Source organism: Physella acuta, unplaced genomic scaffold (genome assembly GCF_028476545.2).
Source record: "Physella acuta isolate Inbredline_101_S28 unplaced genomic scaffold, ASM2847654v3 ptg000489l, whole genome shotgun sequence".
NCBI classification, from domain to species: Eukaryota; Metazoa; Mollusca; class Gastropoda; family Physidae; genus Physella; species Physella acuta.
In genome coordinates this window covers 882,619-902,594 of record NW_026732008.1, presented here as the reverse complement: position 1 = coordinate 902,594, position 19,976 = coordinate 882,619, and the positions used below count along the sequence as shown (strand labels likewise).

Genomic DNA, 19,976 nt, shown 5'->3' with positions numbered 1-19,976 from the left:
GTTATTAAATACCACATCATTGGAAAAAAATGATGTTAGTGGCTCTTTAAAAACTGGGAAATTTTGTAAACTGGAACTTTTGGCTCTTCCGGCTCAAAAGATTGCCGACCCTTAGTATAAAGTATAAACAACCTAAACAAATTACTATTCAAGGGAGTTAACTTTTAAAGTTAAATAAACCAACTAAGCAAACACACTGTCTAATAAGAAATATCAACTAATTAATAATATATATTTATATTTTTAAAAAATATTTACATATAGTTTTAAATGAAATTATAATATGATATTTAAATACAAAAATTAATCTTATCTTATATTTAATACATATAAAGCATATTATTAAGTTTTGTTATTTGGTATAAGTAAGATCTCTTACTCTTCATTAACGCTACAAACAATCTCTCATCGTTTTTGAAAATTTGGATCCCATTCAGGGACAAGAAATAAAACTGCATAGGTCAGGGGTCGGCAACCTTTTGGAGCGGAAGAGCCAAAAGTTACAATTTGTAAAAATATCCCTGGTTTTAAAGAGCCACTAACATTCTTTTATTTCAAATATTTAATTTTTTTATTAACATTATTAGTATCTGTGCAAGGAGCTGGAGAGCCGCATCTTGATATCAAAAGAGCCGCATGCGGCTCGCGAGCCGCAGGTTGCCGACCCCTGGCATAGGTATTACTCCCTCCCCCCCCCCCTCCCCCCCCCCCCCCCCCCTGCATAATACTGAACCAACGACGTCATGAGCCTAACAAACACAGTACACCAGACTAGGAGATGACTGAGACGATACTGTAAGGAAGGACAAATAAACGACGTAACACAGTAGACGCGACACATTTAAACATCAGGCCAGCCTAATCGTGGAAAGGTGAACGGCAACGACCGACATGTACTAACAAACTACAGAGGACACGACTTTAGGAACTATGGGGCGAGATTCTAGAACAGGGGTCGGCGATCTGCGGCTCCTTTCATGTCAAAATGCGGCTCTCCAGTTCCATAATTATATTCGTTTTTTTTTTAAAACTCATAAAATGTTATACTGTAAAAACAAAAACAACTTTAAACAAAAAATAATGAGAATATGTGGAGTAGAGTGTATATGGAAAGCTTACAGCCATAGGGCATTAGCATTTTTTTTCCAGAATTTTTTCTCCCGGTCGCGGGGGGGGGGGGGGGGGGGAAGGGCGGACACTGTTAAAAGTATATATTTTCTATGTAGATTTCGATCGGTAGACCTTCTCAGGGGGAGGGGAGGGGGAGGTCTCGAAAATGCCTGGAAGAAACCCTGGGCATTAGGTCCAGCCCCACAACTGTGCTGTGGCCAGCCCCGTGGAAATGGTTCTATACTTTCCACTACCGAAATGCATAAAAGTATGTGTGGCTCTTTAAAAATTTGAAACTTTGGTAGATTGTAACTTCTGGCTCTTCCGTCTCAAAATGTTGCCGACCCCAGTGTTAGACATTGCTAGAATTATTGATTAAATATACACAAATTATAATTTGAAAATACAAAGTTTACGGTTAGTTATAAATTCCATCCTATTTCATATTATATATTAATACTTTAAGAGTGGTAATATAGATTCCTAAAAAACTAAAGATTTTTCAACTAGAGAACGCCTACCTTTCATTGTAGTGTGTTCCGTACTGAATTGAAATCATCTAATTTAAACTCGACTACTTGATATACTCTACTAAATTCACAACACATATCAAACTTCGATACCTAAACATAACTAGACTCGATGCTCCAGAACTATGACGCCACCTCGTTTAACTTTATCGAGTTCTACAAACGATACTCCAAATCAATAACGATTTCACTGGACCTACTACTACACTTTAACAGTCAATATAATTCGATACCTTAATACCACAAGAATCAAAGCTCCCGAACTCCAGAACTACTATACTTCATCACCTGCATTCTCATTTCTCTATTACCAATCAGATTCCACTAGATCTTCAACTACAAAAAAGACGAATAAAAATTATGACACTTTAACACTTATATACTTTTTACCTACGAAACCATATCAGCAGCAGCCTTCCGCCGTTACTCCCAAATGTAAACGATTCATCAAAACTTACCAAACAAGTACAATACTATGAACACCCCGTCATTACAAAACTCTATGCACCAGGACAGATTTCTAATTTAAAGTCAGAGAAAACGAGACTTACAAGCACTATTAAAATTAATTAACCGTTTGAAATGTTATAAATTTAAATTACGAACTTATTTAATCGTTTTCTACATCACTTATATGACACCAAATTAGAAAGGCAAAGTGACTGGTAAAAAGCGCACCGACCTTTCCAAATTAGGGAGGTGAGGTTGCGTTTTCACCATCGCGAATAAATATAGGCCTATATAGACCTAATTTTGGGGTGGGGGTGCAAAATTGATAGTTCGTTCTGGGTGCCGAAATAGATCGCTACTCTTTTATAAAAGTTAGTATTTATTAGGTACTTTTTGATAATAGCGATTAAACATTTTGCGCCCCCCCCCCCCCCCCCAGGGATGGCGCTCTAGGCGACCGCCTAGTTCGCCTTATAGGTAGCGCCGGCCCTGGGTGATGCCGTATATAGACTGGTCTATATTGTTCCTTGTGAGTTATATGTCTCTACATGCAAACATTAATAGTGCATGTATAATAGAACTAGATCTACCCATAATGTTCGCTGGTCAATTTGACTCAATTTGTTTCAGGAAAAATGTTCAAGTTACATACAAACATACACACACGCACGCACGCGTGCATGCAAATTACACAAGCACGTACACACGGACACACACATTTCTTCATTACAAGTTTAAATACATACAAATTGTCGACTTAAAACTAAACATCATAGATTTCAAACCACTTGTTTAAAACTATGAATATAAAATATCTATTATATATTATATTTCTTATTGTGTACCGTAAACGTCACAATTGGAGCAATTTTTGTAAACTATTGTTCCTTTTTAGTTAGCAAATGACTATCAAATGCAATATAATATATAATATTTAAATACAAAATTAATAACGCTGGAGTGATGTCCCCTAAGTTTTCTCGAATATTCTTATATAAAACTACGGGGATAGTAACTTAAACTTTTTGAGAATAGAAAAAGTTTTTACTCAAAATTTGACAGGAGGCAGAAAATTAGATCTTTTACTGATATGTACGATTTCTTTTATCTATGTGAAACAGTTCTCAAGTTATACGCTTTTGAAAAAAAAAAAAAAAAAAAAAAAAAAAAAAAAAAAAAAAAAAAACACGTTCAATTTCTGGTTATCGGAAATAGCTGAAAAAATGATTCAGAACTACAAATTTGATATAATGCAGACATACATACAGACAGACAGACAGACAGACAGACAGACAGACAGACAGACAGACAGACAGACAGACAGACAGACAGACAGACAGACAGACAGACAGACAGACAGACAGACAGACAGACAGACAGACAGACAGACAGACATTTTATTTCGTAATAGAGCTTATATAAAGAGAATTTTACTCGCGGTCACTTTTTAGCCCTCGTCGAGGGCTTTGAGTAAAACCGACAGGTTTCCATAAAGGTCAAGCCATTTACCTAAGAGCGTGCAAAAAATTAGCCAGATGTAAAGACGGTAAGTGCCCTAAAAGCCGTTTTGAAATCACACTCTGTTTTTCCCATAAAATACAAGGATTATATAGGGAAATACGACTGGTCAGTTTTGACCCATTTAACGAATTTTCCCGGACATGGCGAGTTTTTTGTGACACCCCAAGGCATTCTCCTACCACCTCACAAAATTTCAAGGGGGGTCGTCGGAGGAAATTTTTTTTTCGTAATAGAGCTCATATAAAGAGAATTTTACTCGCGGTCACTTTTTAGCCCTCGTCGAGGGCTTTGAGTGAAACCGACAGCTTTTCCTAAAGGTCAAGCCATTTACCTAAGAGCATGCAAAAAATTAGCCAGATGTAAAGACGGTAAGTGCCCTCAAATCCGTTTTGAAATCACCCTCTGTTTTTCCCATAAAATACAAAGATTATATAGGGAAATACGACTGGTCAGTTTTGACCCCTTTACCGAATTTTCCAGGACATGGCGAGTTTTTTGTGACACACCAAGGCGTTCTCCTACCACCTCAAAAAATTTCAAGGGGGGTCGTTGGAGGAAATTTTTTTTTCGTAAAATAAGGCGCCGGTCAGTCGAGGTCAGTTTTGACCCCCTCTCCGTGGACTTTTCGGCAAACCGTCACCGGCCCTCGTTTTTTATCGCTCCAAGGCACCATCGTGCCAAATTTGACGCGCCAGAGGCGCCAGGAAGTGCCCTATCGGGCACCTTACCACTTTGCTTTATATATATATAGATATAAAGAAAATACTTTATTTTCTCCTTTTAATACCTTTTTATTTTAAAGCTTGTTATTAAAATGTTTTTATGCATTTTTTTGCAGCTTTATTTACAAAGAAATATTCACAAATCGTGGTTTAATAATGTTTTCAATGGCAATTGTTTGATTTCTCTTTTTAAATATCCGATTTCCAACCTGTAATTACAAATACCAGTACAGGTAGACGAAATAAACAACGTTCTTAATTCGGTCAACGGTGATCTATATTTACATTATATTTATAAGCACACTTTTTAGCGGAAATTTGAATGATTTTATATAATGGTATATTTTTAGAGTTTCTTTCGAGTGTCGGCGTATTAGTATTATGAGTTCGGCAGTAATCAAGATTTGTATCACTTAATTTGCTTTGTTAGAGACAGCGGCTACGGTACTAAGGGAAATAATCCGTGGTTATGTAATTAGAGAAAACAAAATTTGTAAATGATCTACCAATAACATAAATCAATTGAAATTAGTATAAAAGTTTATAACAAAAAAATAATATTTAGCACAAAATGAACAGTAAATATGGAAATAAAAAGCGTATTAAAAACAAATATGTCAAAATTAGAAATTACAAACGGTAACTTAACTTATGGGTTTCTTGTTTTAATTTAAAAAAACTGCAAGAGATCAGTGGATTGATGTTATGGAAAATATGTCACAAATTTTGGCTCCCTGTAAAGGGACAACTGAATCAAAATAAATCCTTGTGTGTGTGTTATTTTATTTTTCTTCACATTTTATACATTGTAAGTACTTTTTATTCTTTTTTATTTCTTGTGTGTGTTGCTTGGCCCCGGGTGGGCCTCACGCACAACTATGTCGGAAAAATACATCAAACGGTTATTCCTGCCTAAGTTTGGCATGGCAGGACATGCGCCAAAAACTCTAGAGATTTACATAGAAGAGGGTTTTTCTTTAGCTACCCTCACAGCTGACGAACTAAAAAGAGAGCTATGTATGTTATGTAGCCTATCACCAGCTGAATTTGAAGGTCTGTATAACTATGGGACACTGCGTAAATGGTATGTCACCATTAGATCAAAGGAACTATATGAGAAAATGCACCTAAAAGAATTTCACAGAGATTTGCCACCTGGGGTAGCATCCAGATACAGAGTGCAGAGAATATCAATAACCCACGCCGATAAATCTGGGCAAAGGGGCATGCTGAAATGGCTGCCTTCCAAGACAAGCGACGATGATATAATGGCGATTCTGAAATCTATAAGCAGTCAGGACTCAACACCAACATTTAAGAGAATAGACCAATCAAATGTGGTCCAATTCACCATCTCTCTGGAGAAAGAAGATGTGGAGAGTGTCCCACACTATATTATACTTACAAATGAGGCCAACAAGGAGAGCAGAGTCCTTATAATCCTCAATGGGAGGAGGGTGCAATGTTGCCACTGCAACACAGACAGGCACCTGCCTAAAATGTGTGAGCATTTAAGGACTCGCGCTCTTGACGGCGTCCAGCTAGTAGATGGACAGTACAGGGCAATTGAGCCTTGGGATGCAAATGATAAAGAAGAAGTTAGGGAGCATCTAAGTAACAATAGAAATTTCTTAAAGCATTGGGACAGTTATGATGTTGACGGAGAAAGACAAAATGAAATGCTTAGAGAAGCAAGGCATAGAGAGGTAGAAGATGCCTTTGAAGTAGATGGCCAAACTGAAACACATCATACTACTGCAGCATCACAGCAAGTTAACGAAAGCGTAACAGAAACCACCATAGAGGCCGAAGCCATGGAGACAATAGCGATCAGAAATTCTAAGGTAACGGGGTCTCAAAAAGATGGGAATCAAGAAAATTTGGAGGCTGTCGACGAAACAATAAATGATATTCTTCAAGATAACACTAGTTCAGAAAACATAACGAAACCGCTAAAGGAAATTAAAAGCTCACAAAGTATATCAGCAGCAAAGGTATCAGGTCAACTGTCATATAGTCAAGCAATCAGTTCAAGTAAAAATCAATTACCTACAGTAAAGCCACCTCAAAGGGTCGTGACCAGGGCCCAACGGGATAGCAAACCAGCGGTTGGAAAGTTTGGCGTTAAAAGACCACCACCATCCAGCCCTACAGAAACAGATGTTCGAAAGAAAACCCCAAATAATTCATGCTAACTCTGGCAACATTGAACATCAGGGGGACTAGGGACAAACACATTATATAAACAACATAATAAATAAACACAATATTGACATCCTACTTTTACAGGAAACTAACATTTGAACTACAGATGAAGCAAATAAACTAGATGCATAATTAATATCGACAGTCTCAAGCTAAACATCACTAGAACAGCCCTGAAGTAAATTAACATTAGAACATTGTTCTGTTTCCCAGGTTTTTAAAATTGCACAACCTGAATGGTATAAAGAGATACACACCTCACCCCCCCCACACACACACACTTCCCCCCCACTCAACCGGACTGGCGGATTTTTCAAGGTAGCGTGCCCTCTTTGCCAAGGGTCAATTTTATGTCATGGACAGTTTTGGAATGATAGATCAGTATGAGTATTACGGAGACACTTCTCCCACGGTCGTTTCTATTTCTGTCCATGTGTGGCTACAATGTGAACTTTTGACTCCTCAGCTAAGGACAAAGCACAGTAAACTAAGCAGTCAAGAGAAACCTAGTTTGCACACCTTATTTTAGTCTAGTTCTTATGCCATTTTATTTTCTCCATTTGATTATTATATATGCAATTGATGTTCATGTCTTTGATGCTGTGTAAAATCTATCAAATAAATAATTATTACTGATTTAAATGTTTAAAACAATTGAATTAATAAAAAAATTTAAAAAAAAGGAAAAAAAAAAACTAATTGAGGACTGTATAGATATAGATGTTTGAAAGGGAAGAGTGTTTGCTTTTACGTGTCTCATTGTAATAACATAGCTTTTCCGATTGCTTAAAATTTGTATCATTTTAATTCTCTGTAATCCCAAATTCATTTCAGCTCTACTTTAAAAAAACAAATTCCCCCTCCCTCCCCCCCTCCCCCCCCCCCTCGTCCCCTCAGCCCACCACGCCGAGAAAAAAAAATCCATTGAATCATCATTTAATTACACATTTGCATTTTCAGTTTCAGGTTGGTTTTTAATTTTTATTTTTTCTTTATATTTAGACGTTTTGTATTAGATCTATGTATAAGTAAACCATCTTAAATGAATGAAAGCAGGCTACAAGTAAGAATGAAGTATTACTATTGTAAATCTGTATCAGTCCTCACAAGCCGATGATGAAAACTGTAATACTAAAGCGAACACACAACTGACGCGATAAATTACGCGTCTGAGGCAAAAAAAAAAAAAAAAAAAAAAAAAAAAAAAAAAAAAAAAAAAATGAATCAAAATAAATCGGGAATGATCTCCCCTACACATTTTCTCGAATATTCATATATATATATATATATATATATATATATATATATATATATATATATATATATATATATATATATATACATATATATATATATATACGGGGATAGTAACTCGAGATATGGACATGATTTTTAATGATTTCTTAACATACTTAAACCTTTTTTTAAAATAGAAAAAAGAAATTACTCAAAATTCGACAGAAAGCAGAAAATTATATCTTTTACTGATATGTGACATTTCTTTTATCTATCTGAAACAGGACTCAAGTTAAAGGCTTTTGTAAAATTGAAAGTATAATAGGTTCCACTTGCGGTTACCGGAAATTACTAAAAAGTTTATACAGAACTACAAATTTGATGTAATACTTATATATGAAATGTCATCAAAATAGCTGTAATGGTACTCAAGTTATCGTGTTTACAGACACACACACACACAGACACACACAGGCACACACACAGACATACACAGACACACACAGACACACAGACACACACACAGACACACACACACACATATACGGACAGAGTTGCAAAGCCCACACACACACACACACGCACGCACGCACGCACACACACACACACACATACGGACAGAGTTGCAAAGCCCAGTTTTCCGACTCGATTACGCATAGAACTCTGGAATTTTGATATATGTGTATTTATAATTTTTGCCCGATTAAAATAAGTCCTCTATACTCCAGATGTGATGAAGGACTGAGGTGTAAAACGGCGAAACCTCAAAATTTCATGTAATTTGTGTGCACGATTATAATACTTTATCTATACTCTGTATACGAGAAAGTAAAAAAAAAAAGATGGTATATTTTTTAAAGGCACTAAAATTATTCATTGCATTTATGCATAGACACCATCTTGTATTTTAATCCCCAAAACAATATTTATGTACATTAAAAATAATATAAATAATAATAATAAATCTTGAATCCCCAATTAAGGTTATTTGTAATTTGTGTTTTAACCTACGAGTTCCCCAACAAACGAGCCAGCCGATACACGGACCATAATTCCATTGAAAATAATTTGTTGGTGTTATATGCTATGCAAGTAAATTATTGTACATGTTTATGCAAAGGGAAACAACCACAATTGTAATTGCAAACTGACACTATAGCTAAAGCAATGAAAAAAGTACAAGTATAATGATGTATTTTGGTTGGTATTTTTACTAGCATAATATGTTTGTAATTAAAATTATAAATGTTTGTCTTTTTATTAATCTGCCATTCAAATAGTTTTATAATTTAAAATTATATAAACACAATCGACTTATGTGTAGACTCTTGTTTAATTTGTAAACCCTCGCTTTGAATCGGTGCTGTTATGTATGTGATATGATGAAATTTTGGATCCCTGTTCACAAATAAAGGGGACAACAGTACTAAAGTCGTTGGTATCTGGAGGCTCTAATTACAAAGTTCTAATTATCAAGCTGTGGGGCCAACCATACCATGCCATACTAGATTCAAGGTAAGAAATCCGTTTAAAAAAAGCGGTCCAGTCTATATTAATCTTCGAAATGTAAGCAACATTTTAAAATCGCTTTTATAATACAATTTTAACGGTTTATAAATGAATTAGTATTTAGGACTAGGGCCAGAGCCAGGGCCAGGGCCAGGGCCAGGGCCAGGGCCAGGGCTAGGGCTAGGGCTAGGGCGAGGGCTAGGGCTAGGGCTAGGGCTAGGGCTAGGGCTAGGGCTAGGGCTAGGGCTAGGGCTAGGGCTAGGGCTAGGGCTAGGGCTAGGGCTAGGGCTAGGGCTAGGGCTAGGGCTAGGGCTAGGGCTAGGGCTAGGGCTAGGGCTAGGGCTAGGGCTAGGGCTAGGGCTAGGGCTAGGGCCAGGGCTAGGGCCAGGGCCAGGGCCAGGGCTAGGGCTAGGGCTAGGGCTAGGGCTAGGGCTAGGGCTAGGGCTAGGGCTAGGGCTAGGGCTAGGGCTAGGGCTAGGGCTAGGGCTAGGGCTAGGGCTAGGGCTAGGGCTAGGGCTATATTATATAATTATGCACAATAAAAATAATATTAATAATATAATAAATTTTGAATCCCCAATTAAGGTTATTTTTAATTTGTGATTTAACCTGCGAGTTCCCCAACAAACGAGCCAGCCGATACACGGACCATAATTCCATTGAAAATAATTTGTTGGTGTTATATGCTCTGCAAGTAAATTATTGTACATATTAATACAAAGGGAAACAACCACAATTGTAATTGCAAACTAACAATACAGCTAAAAAAATGAAAATAAAACAACACAAGTATAATGATATATTTTGGTTGATATTTTTTATTAACATATTATGTTTGTAATTAAAATATAAATATTTGTTTTTTTTAAATCTGTAATTAAAATAGTTTATAATTTAAAATTATAAAAACACAATCGACTTATGTGTAGACTTGTTTAATTTGTCAACCCTCGCTAATAATATGGGGCAATCATGTCGATTTTATGATAAACTTTTGGATCCCTGTTCACAAATAAAGGGGACAACAGTACTAAAGTCGTTGGTATCTGGAGGCTCTAATTACAAAGTTCTAATTATCAAGCTGTGGGGCCAACCATACCATGCCATACGATGATTCAAGGTAAGAATTCCGTTTTAAAAAAGCGGTCCAGTCTATTTTAAACTTCGAATATTAAGCATACATTTTAAAATAGTTTTATAATATAATTTTAACGGTTTATAAATGAATTAGTATTTAGGGCTAGGGCTAGGGCTAGGGCTAGGGCTAGGGCTAGGGCTAGGGCTAGGGCTAGGGCTAGGGCTAGGGCTAGGGCTAGGGCTAGGGCTAGGGCTAGGGCTAGGGCTAGGGCTAGGGCTAAAGCTAGGGCTAAAGCTAGGTTAGGGCTAGGTTAGGCCTAGGGCTAGGGCTAGGGCTAGGGTTAGGGCTAGGGCTAGGGCTAGGGCTAGGGCTAGGGCTAGGGCTAGGGCTAGGGCTAGGGCTAGGGCTAGGGCTAGGGCTAGGGCTAGGGCTAGGGCTAGGGCTAGGGCTAGGGCTAGGGCTAGGGCTAGGGCTAGGGCTAGGGCTAGGGCTAGGGCTAGGGCTAGTTTAAAATTTAAACACTTCGAAATTAAATTATTCACGAGGGCGTCCACAAATCTCAATTGTTTACAGAACCCCCCCCCCCCCTGAGGTCGTCATAAATGGTTAACCCCCCTTTTACCTGTTTGAAAATTCTAAAATATTTTTAATAAGGGAAGCAATCTCAAACTAAATATAGTCAAAAAATTAAGAAAGGAAAAACAATGTAATATTCAATAGATCAATTCATTGTTTTGTTGAAAATGTAATTTAAAATTTAGTGCTTTTTGTTAAAATACAGCAATTGCTTCATTTATCAGATAATCATTAAAATATTTGTATAATCTTAAAATATACAAACTAGAATGATTTATAGTTGCTTTGGTTTATTAAAAATCCACCTAATATAACACATTGTTTATGGTAATAAGTCAAATTTTGGTCGATTTACAAAAAATAGCATGTTTCTGTTCACATACGCGTAAATCTTTCGCCTTTTGGCTAAGAACAAAGTGTAGTATCAGTTATGGATCTACATCAGGGGTCGGCAACCTTTTGAAGCGGAAGAGCCAAAAGTTAAAATTTTCAAAATTTCCCTGGTGTTAAAGAGCCACTAACAATTTTTTAATTCAAGTATTTTATTTTTTGATTAAGATTATTAGTAATATTAGTATTTGTGCAAGGAGCTGGAGAGCCGCATCTTGATATCAAAAGAGCCGCAAGCGGCTCGCGAGCCGCAGGTTGCCGACCCCTGATCTACATGTATTTTAGTCATTTATTTTGTCAGCCCTTTTTAGGGCTGGCTGCTTGGGTCGAGAGGCGGTGAAATCTACTACTCACTCATCAAGCAATCAAATGCAAATCTCGCCATTGTTCACTGCGGGGTTGCGCCCACACATCCCACGAAGTGCACATGCCCTCGAGATGAGTCACCCAGTACCTTTATCGGGTGGCCTCAAATGTACGAGTGGCTAATTTTCAATTTTCTATTTTTCAGCCTGACGACACCCACCTAGGAGATATCTTAGGTGGGAGGCTCCGTCACAACCACCATCAAGTCAACTCGACATCCATCAAAGACCAATTACTCAAACAACTTCACGATTACTCAAATCTCGTAAAATAAACACTCGTCAACAGCCTCACTTCGCCCATTTCAACTACTCGACCAAGCTTTCGGCTACTCGACCACTCTCAAATTCTTCTCATCCACAATCCTCGACACAGCAATATCACGAAAATTAAACATCCTTTAACATTATTTCGCCCACTTCAACTACTTGACTACGCAATAATTCCCTACGATACAACTTCACTTTCTCTCAAACTACAATGAACAATAAATCAAGGCAACCTATGAAAAACGATATCTCAACACGAGGACACTACCTCAACTACCCTCTCCAAGCTCTACTCGATTTGATCAACTCTACCATCAACGACTTGACACAAGACTCGTCCTTTCACCAACGCAACATCCCTCATTGATATTCTCAAACTACAACGACTCTACACAACTAGATACTACCAACTAAGAATCAACCGCTGCCCAAACAAGATTGTAATACACGCAAGAAGCAAGGCCAAAGAACTGCGAGAAGCGATCATGTTTTGTCATGTACTCTATGTTATTTTAAAGGAAACCAAGAAACCGAAAGTGAAAACAAGTGAAACAAGAAGACAGAAGGACACGGAAAATACGACAAGCACGGATTAAACTGTTTAAATATGTATAAAATTTCATGTATGTATATGCTCATGTAAACCTGCTCTTGCTGCCTACCCTTGCTCGATTGGGGAAGCAGCAAGAGAGGAACACTATTAAACCACAAAAAAAAAAGTTATACCAATTACACCTTGCTTGTCATTTCTATGTTTCCTATTATGAAACTTATACAAAACGTCTAAAAATGAGGTTGAGTAGCAATCGATTAAGTGTTCATTTCCTTACTCTTCGCCATGGGTATGGGTTTCGGATGGCGATTAGTTGTGTGTATCTTAATGCCCTCATTTGGGAGGGTCACGTCGCAAAGGATGCATTGGAAGACAGTTTCATTGTTGTGAGCTTTATAGTAGTGCCTTTTTATGTCATTGTGAACTTTATTGTCGTTGCAGATGTTTCATTGTTTAAATTTTGTGTATGCTGTGTTTTTGTGACTTTCTGCTTCCTTGACTGTTTTGAACTGGGTGGGGCAGAATTTACAGTTCGTGTGGTCGAGATTTAAAACCACGAGTTTTTGTTCTTTGGTTGTTTTTCCTTGTTCTGTGGGGCTGTACTCATTTTTTCTTTATATTGATGAGGTGGCGTTTATTTCTGTTTCTGAGTTTGAGCTTCTTGTTGCAGTGTTTTGAAGTGTTGTTGATCCCTTAGATGGTGGCTTCGCTGCAGTCGTAGTTGGAGTTGCTTGTTGGTTCGTCGACTTTGTGGATTCCGTTGGTTGCTGCGGTGTGGGTGATCCGCCTGGTGGTTCTGCTATAATCGTCATGTATAAAATGTATAATACAATTAAAAAAAAATAACTTAAAAAACAATATATATATATATATATATATATATATATATATATATATATATATATATATATATATAAACAATTAGCAGTTAGTTTTCTAGTACGAGCTGTGGTTTTGGCCACGGCTCGGCAACTTTTGAGTCGAAAGAGCTCAAAGTTACAATTTACATAACTTCCCGCTTTCTTACTTTTTTACTTTTTTATTTCAATGTTTTGGCATTTGATTAGGATTAGGTATTAGGTATATAAATTTTTGATTTTTGACAACTTTAAATATGAAAGAATATTTATTCATTAAAAAAAACATACTAATATTTTGCACAAAACAGATTAAAGTATTTTAGCTAGCTGTGCTGTGATACAATTAGTAAACTCCAACTAACTGGCTTGGATATCTGTTAGATTACCGTATTTATCGCTTCTGTCTTCAGCTCTCATTAGGCTTATCTTGCACACCAATAAACACAGGGCAAACTCGTACCCCACCGTCCAGTACCCGGCTCGACCGTAGGAAGCTAGTAACTAAAAACACGTCACTGAGGTCAAATTAATACATAGAGAAATGCATTCTGTATACAATAAATTTCCTCATTTAACGATATTCGAAAAAGTCGGCACTTGGGCTGAGGCAAGCATGAAACCATCGCCACGGGGCTGGCCACTACACCACTGTGGGGCTGGGCCTGGTGCCCAAGCGGCTGTCAGCTGTCCGTATACTCTCTACTCCACTTATTCACAGTGTTCTCTAATGAGTGTTTTTATTCTGTTTAAAGTTGTTTTTCTGTATAATACTTTTTATCCGTTTTGAAAATGAAATAATATAATTATTATTGTTTGTTCATGGAACTCGAGAGCCGCAACTTGACATCAAAAGATCCGCATGAGGCTCGCGAGCCGCAGGTTGCCGACCCCTGGCTTAGGCATTTGAATAACGTGAGACTGAACGTCCCTTAACTCTCTCGTATATTCTTATTTATCACGAATTTGAAACAGGATCTCATTATTTTTGAAGAGAACGAAGCAGACGTCCTTGCTTGAATTCGATTAAACGATATTTTTAATTTAAAAAAAAATCAGAATACAGCCTGGCTATACTTTTACACACAAAAAAGAACCCTTAAGAAAGGTTTCGCACACGGAGACCAATGCTGAAGTGGTTTCTCTGTTTACACAAGAAAAAAGCAATTTATTTTAACGTTAATGTTTATGGTAAAGTAAAACATAGTAAAATACTCCTTTCGTTTTCTATCAATACGAGTTATGACATCAAAGGTATTTCGACCACCGTGCGGCGACAAGATCAAACGATAATAATCAAAATTATTCAAAATTATGTTTGTCTAGATTACCATTCAAAGATTCAACTGAAGAAAAACATGGTTGTAAGGTAATAATTAAAATCTGAAATTTCATTGGTCGAAAATGTATGCAAACATATAACGCGCTACACGGAAGTCAACATAGACGTATGTATAAATATGGAGTTCAGCGATGCAAAATGTACAGACACATTCGTAATATATAGCAGAGGTCTGAGAAACATGATGTCTATCACCGCCGTTGTTCTGATGGGTGCCACCCTCATGATGTTTTCTACTATCACCTCTAGCGACGGTCAAACTATCAACGTGGACTTGAATAAAGGCTTTAACTACAACACACCTTTGTACTGCTCGGCAATAGTCTCTGGGCTCTCGGACTGTAAGCCTTCTGCTTGCTTCTGGTCGGGGTCAAGGTCAGAGTGCTGCATGAACAAGGCTACTTCAGGTAACATAATAAAGAATACAATATTATCACCATATATATATATATATATATATATATATATATATATATATATATATATATATATATATATATATATATATATATATATATATATATATATTTATTTACTTATTTATTTATTTATTTATTTATATATATCTATACAAATATATATTTTTGAACTGTAGTATATGTACATGTGTATACGTCTCGCATAATGTTTTCTTTTGATTTACCTTACGCGTGAGCAGTGTGTAAATGCAGCAGCAAAGTGAATTGCCCAGTTGAACCGGCCCTTAAACTAGAGGATGGGCCACCAAATTATTGTGAACCCAAAGAGATCAGGCCACCCGTGCTGAGCAAGACGTGTTCAAATTTCAACAACTGTTTTACTGCATCAGGCAAAGTTAATTGCTGTTATAGCATTGAAGTTCAAGGTATAATTTTAGTCAATGAATTATACTTACAGTATATTTATTTTATACTTCCGTTAAACGTATACAATATCTGCAAAAACATGTCCAATAAAACCGTTAACAGATTATTAAATCAGAGAATAACTATAGAACTAAAAGCTAATAAAATATGTGTAATATTTTAATTCATATTTGAAAATAAAATTCAAATAAGTCTACTATAAAATCGAATCACATTATTTAAAACGTGTATTTATATATTTCAAGGTGGGAAGTATGTTCAAAGTTGTCTCTGTCTTCAAGAAGAAAAATGTTAGTTAAAAAGGTATGTTAACAAATGCTCACTAACGTTCATGTGTGTTTTTGCATTTAGTCTTAATTAAAATATCTTCACGAGGCAGAATGTGATTACCGCCATTATTATAACAATTCACTTAGTAATATAGAGGTAAGTAACCGGCACTGGTTCACTTGCATACTAAATATACATGCATCATATATATATATATTGTGACCTACTTAGGTCTTTTTGCTTTATTTATATTTAGTCTCCTGAGTTATGTATTTGTCCTTGGGAGAATTGTTAGTTCACCGGTTCATATCGGTCAACTGAACTCCGTCACATCAGGTGATTGTATTTTAATCCCTGGCAGAACCTCAACCAATGGTCTTGCGACCGTGAGGATCCTTGACAGATCCTCAACCAATAGTCGTAAGACTTTTGAGTTATTTCCCCTATTATTGAATGCTATTTAATCTCGGGATTTTCAAGTTCAAAGGCAGCCAGATTGACCTTTGGACCAGGAGAGTTGCGCCGGTGGTTATGGGCGCCACTTTTCAGTATTGTAATTTTGTGACATGTTTATCACCTTTGTATAAGGTATTGTGTGGCAAGTTGTAGTATTTCTACTATTTTGTTCTGGTGTATTATTGCACCTTTTTGATTACTTCAGTGATAGTTTGACCTTTATTTGGATTTCTATTGTTGTAGAGGCAATAAGTCTCAACTTGGTTTTTTGTGGTAATTATGATGCCATTCAGTTGTGTGTAGTAATGATCTTTATTGGTGTATAATATACTAAGCCACAGCTGTGATATATTGTGATTTTCTCAAACTGTAAATTGGAGTTTTTGAGTTTATTTATTGTACTCTTAGAGTCTGTACATTTTGAACTTACCTAGTGTCATAGCTTGTACATTTATTAAAAAGGTATTGATAGTTTAAGTCGTGTTGAGTCTCTTCGATTTGTCGTGTTTTACCCCTAGACAGCATTAACGAGCTCACGGCAAGTTGTTAGGATTCCATTAGAGTGACTTCTATCGGTACCATACCAAACGAACCTGGGGTGTCCGCTCCCTCCGCGGCTATCGGAGAGCGGTCCATAACAATATATATATATATATATATATATATATATATATATATATATATATATATATATATATATATATATATCTGTAGCGACTTCTGATGCTATATATATTTCAAATAAAAATATGCCTATCAACAGGGAGTTTGACGCCAATCCAACTGCAAGAAATACATCCAAGTTGTATAATAAATAAGTTTGTTGTGTTTCATTACAATAAAATAAAATACTGTAAGAAATTAATAAAGAACAACACATTGTTTCTGTTTCATTATGTGTGCAGAGGAATGGGTTTACGGCGAGCTTGCTCTAATTACTCTCAAGCTGATAATGGTAACTTTAAAAAAAATCTAGACAATATCTATATATATAATTCTCTTCTGGGAGACGCTAGAAAACAAGCTGTAAACGCGCTCCCTACCATCCCCACCCTTACATGGTCTTAATGAGCTGTGGTTCACGCTATATTTACCTTCGTGGAGTCTGGTTTAGTGACGGCTATTAGGGGCAGATAATTTAGTTTGAAACTATTTTAAACGTTGGGGGGGGGGGGGGGGGAAGGGGGGGGGTATGGTCCTTAACGAGCTACTTATAGTGTTTTAAAGAAATATTTTCATTGTCACCATAGGTACTTTCGAATTCACAAATTATGAATTACTGAAAAGTAGAAAAAACAACAACTAAATAGCGGCGTATGTTATGCCGCGTGCCGGCTCGAAATAGATAATAAGCTGTGTTTTCATGTTGGATGATTACATAAAATGATGTATGTATATTTTGGATGGGGGTGTGATATTGAGATTATGTCCCTTGATATTCTCTTTCTTGGTACCTCACTTGATTTAAGAAACGTATTTAACTTGAACCTTAATACATCCTTCTTCATCTTGTAATCTATTAGTAGATTTTTCCACTAACAGAATTAAGCAGAACGTGTAAATTATATGTGCAATATGACCCTTTGGCACCGACTCCAGTCGTCTATGTTTCTTTCTGGATAGACTTCTATAGCTTTTGTCACACCTAGAACAATCTGCAAGGCAGACGTTATTTGATTGTGGATTTGTCTTTCCTAGATAGGTTGCTTTCCAAACTTAATGAGTCTAATCTGCCCGGGGTCCGAACTCGAGACTTTTGGAGTATGCAATCATATGTCTCCTACCCTACCACGCCGTCAATTTATATTATTTCTGAAAAGGAAAATAAATCTATAAAATACCTGGCCTACATTATAAAGGGCTGACAATACAAGATACATTATAATGGTTGAATAAATTGGTAAACACAAGCAAGGTAAAAGCAAGGTAAAACACATCTATGTGTAGTGTATATTTTACCTTTAAGATCAGGAAAGATGAACAATGACAAATCGAAGGTCATGTGAACAAAGACGACTGCAATACACATATTACACTTGTGGACATGCTAAAAGTTTACAGAATAACCAATACAGGCGACAAGATGTAGGGCAATGCAAACTGGCTAAAGCTAACCGAGAAAATCGAATCATACCTAAACAAATACAAAAATTGCAACACAACGATCTTCGCCAGAGCCGCTTTAGTTAACAGAATCCGAAATGGCATACCTAAAATAATATTCATAGCAACAAATCCTACGATACTTAACAGATTCATAAAAACAACGAACAGGAAAATTAGGGAAGTGATCTTTAATTAAAAACAAAATTAGAAACGTTAGCAACACATCTTTGATAAAAATCAAACTAAATAGCGTTATTTGGCTACAAGCTATACAAAAGCCTCACGCTTTTTTTTAACCTATTTACCCCCCCCCCCCCCCTACCCCACCCTTCCACCCTTTCACGCGCATCTTCCCGCATCGTCAAACCAAAAGCCAGATCTGTTATGGATGAAAGAAGCGTATTTGATTATTTGTATTCTATCAGGACATTTCAGGCATTTTATAGAATGCAAGGGCAATTTATAAAATGCTTGGCTTCTCGCTTGCTCGAAATCATATATACATAGTCTTCCCAACATCAAGACCGCACTTAGATAAGAAACCAATCTATCTGGCGCGCGTTAAAAGTAATGAGATTATATGTCAGTGACAAATATTAATTGTTTTTAAACAGCAGTTTGCCGACATAAGGTGTTTACAACTCGGCCTCCACCAAAGGTTTACAAGTAAAGGTAAAGTACTTTATAAACACGGTTAAAAAGAAATACATTTTGCGAATATAATATCAACAAGGGGTGGAGGTGGGCAAGGAATTAGGTACACTAAGCTATAGGCTGTTTCGCTAATAAGTAAATTGGGCACTGGGTGTAAGGGGGGGGGGGGAGGTACTTCGGGTAAATAGATCATTGCAGGAGGGTAATGTTTGAATGTGTGTGTTCGTGCGTATGTGAGTGTATGTAGAACGTAATAGTATAGTATTGTAGAGCATAGTATTTTCTCTAAGAAGCGAGTTTTTCTTGGTGCAACATACATATGTTTATTTAAATAGCGTTTTCCTCTTGTTGTCTTGTCATCGTCCACATACAAATGTGTATTTAAATTGTGTTCACTTACTTGTTGCCCGGTCACCGTTAAGCCGTGTGATAAACTACAATTGTATGGTTGCGACCCGAGAAAAATAAACAGCTGCTGTGTATGGTTCTCATCTAGGTGGTTAAAGTAAAAAAATAATTAATTGTTGTATTTGGAGTACTCCTAGTATTTACATATTTTGAAACGAGGCCTAGAAACAAATAGCTGCCATTTTTAAAAATCGATGTGGATTATGTTCACAACAATTATTATTAACCTAGTTCCAGACTTGCTCTCTCCCTGACTAACGAGATTTTGAATTTTAAGCGAGAGGGACAGAGACCTACAGGCAGTGGCGTCGCTAAGTCGGGTGTCAGCCAATGCGGCACCTAACGGTGTCACCCCCCCCCCAATAAAAACGTATCAGTTATATATATATATATATATATATATATATATATATATATATATATATATATATATATATATATATATATATATATATATATATATATTACGTGTCGGGATCTTTGATTACCTCTTAATACGACGTTTTATCGCTAATTAATCGTT

At 36.6% G+C, this 19,976-nt stretch overlaps 1 protein-coding gene across 1 annotated transcript; it reads left to right on the top strand.

Annotated features, from left to right (window-relative positions):
- Positions 1 to 14,862: 14,862 nt before the first annotated feature.
- On the top strand, positions 14,863 to 17,160 carry LOC131944375 (keratin-associated protein 4-4-like). Its single transcript, XM_059304940.1, has 4 exons — positions 14,863 to 15,121; positions 15,373 to 15,558; positions 15,805 to 15,862; positions 17,049 to 17,160. Exons 1-3 carry the CDS (start codon positions 14,896 to 14,898, stop codon positions 15,852 to 15,854), a joined length of 462 nt encoding a protein of 153 aa, XP_059160923.1. The 5' UTR covers positions 14,863 to 14,895; the 3' UTR covers positions 15,855 to 15,862; positions 17,049 to 17,160.
- Positions 17,161 to 19,976: the final 2,816 nt, after the last annotated feature.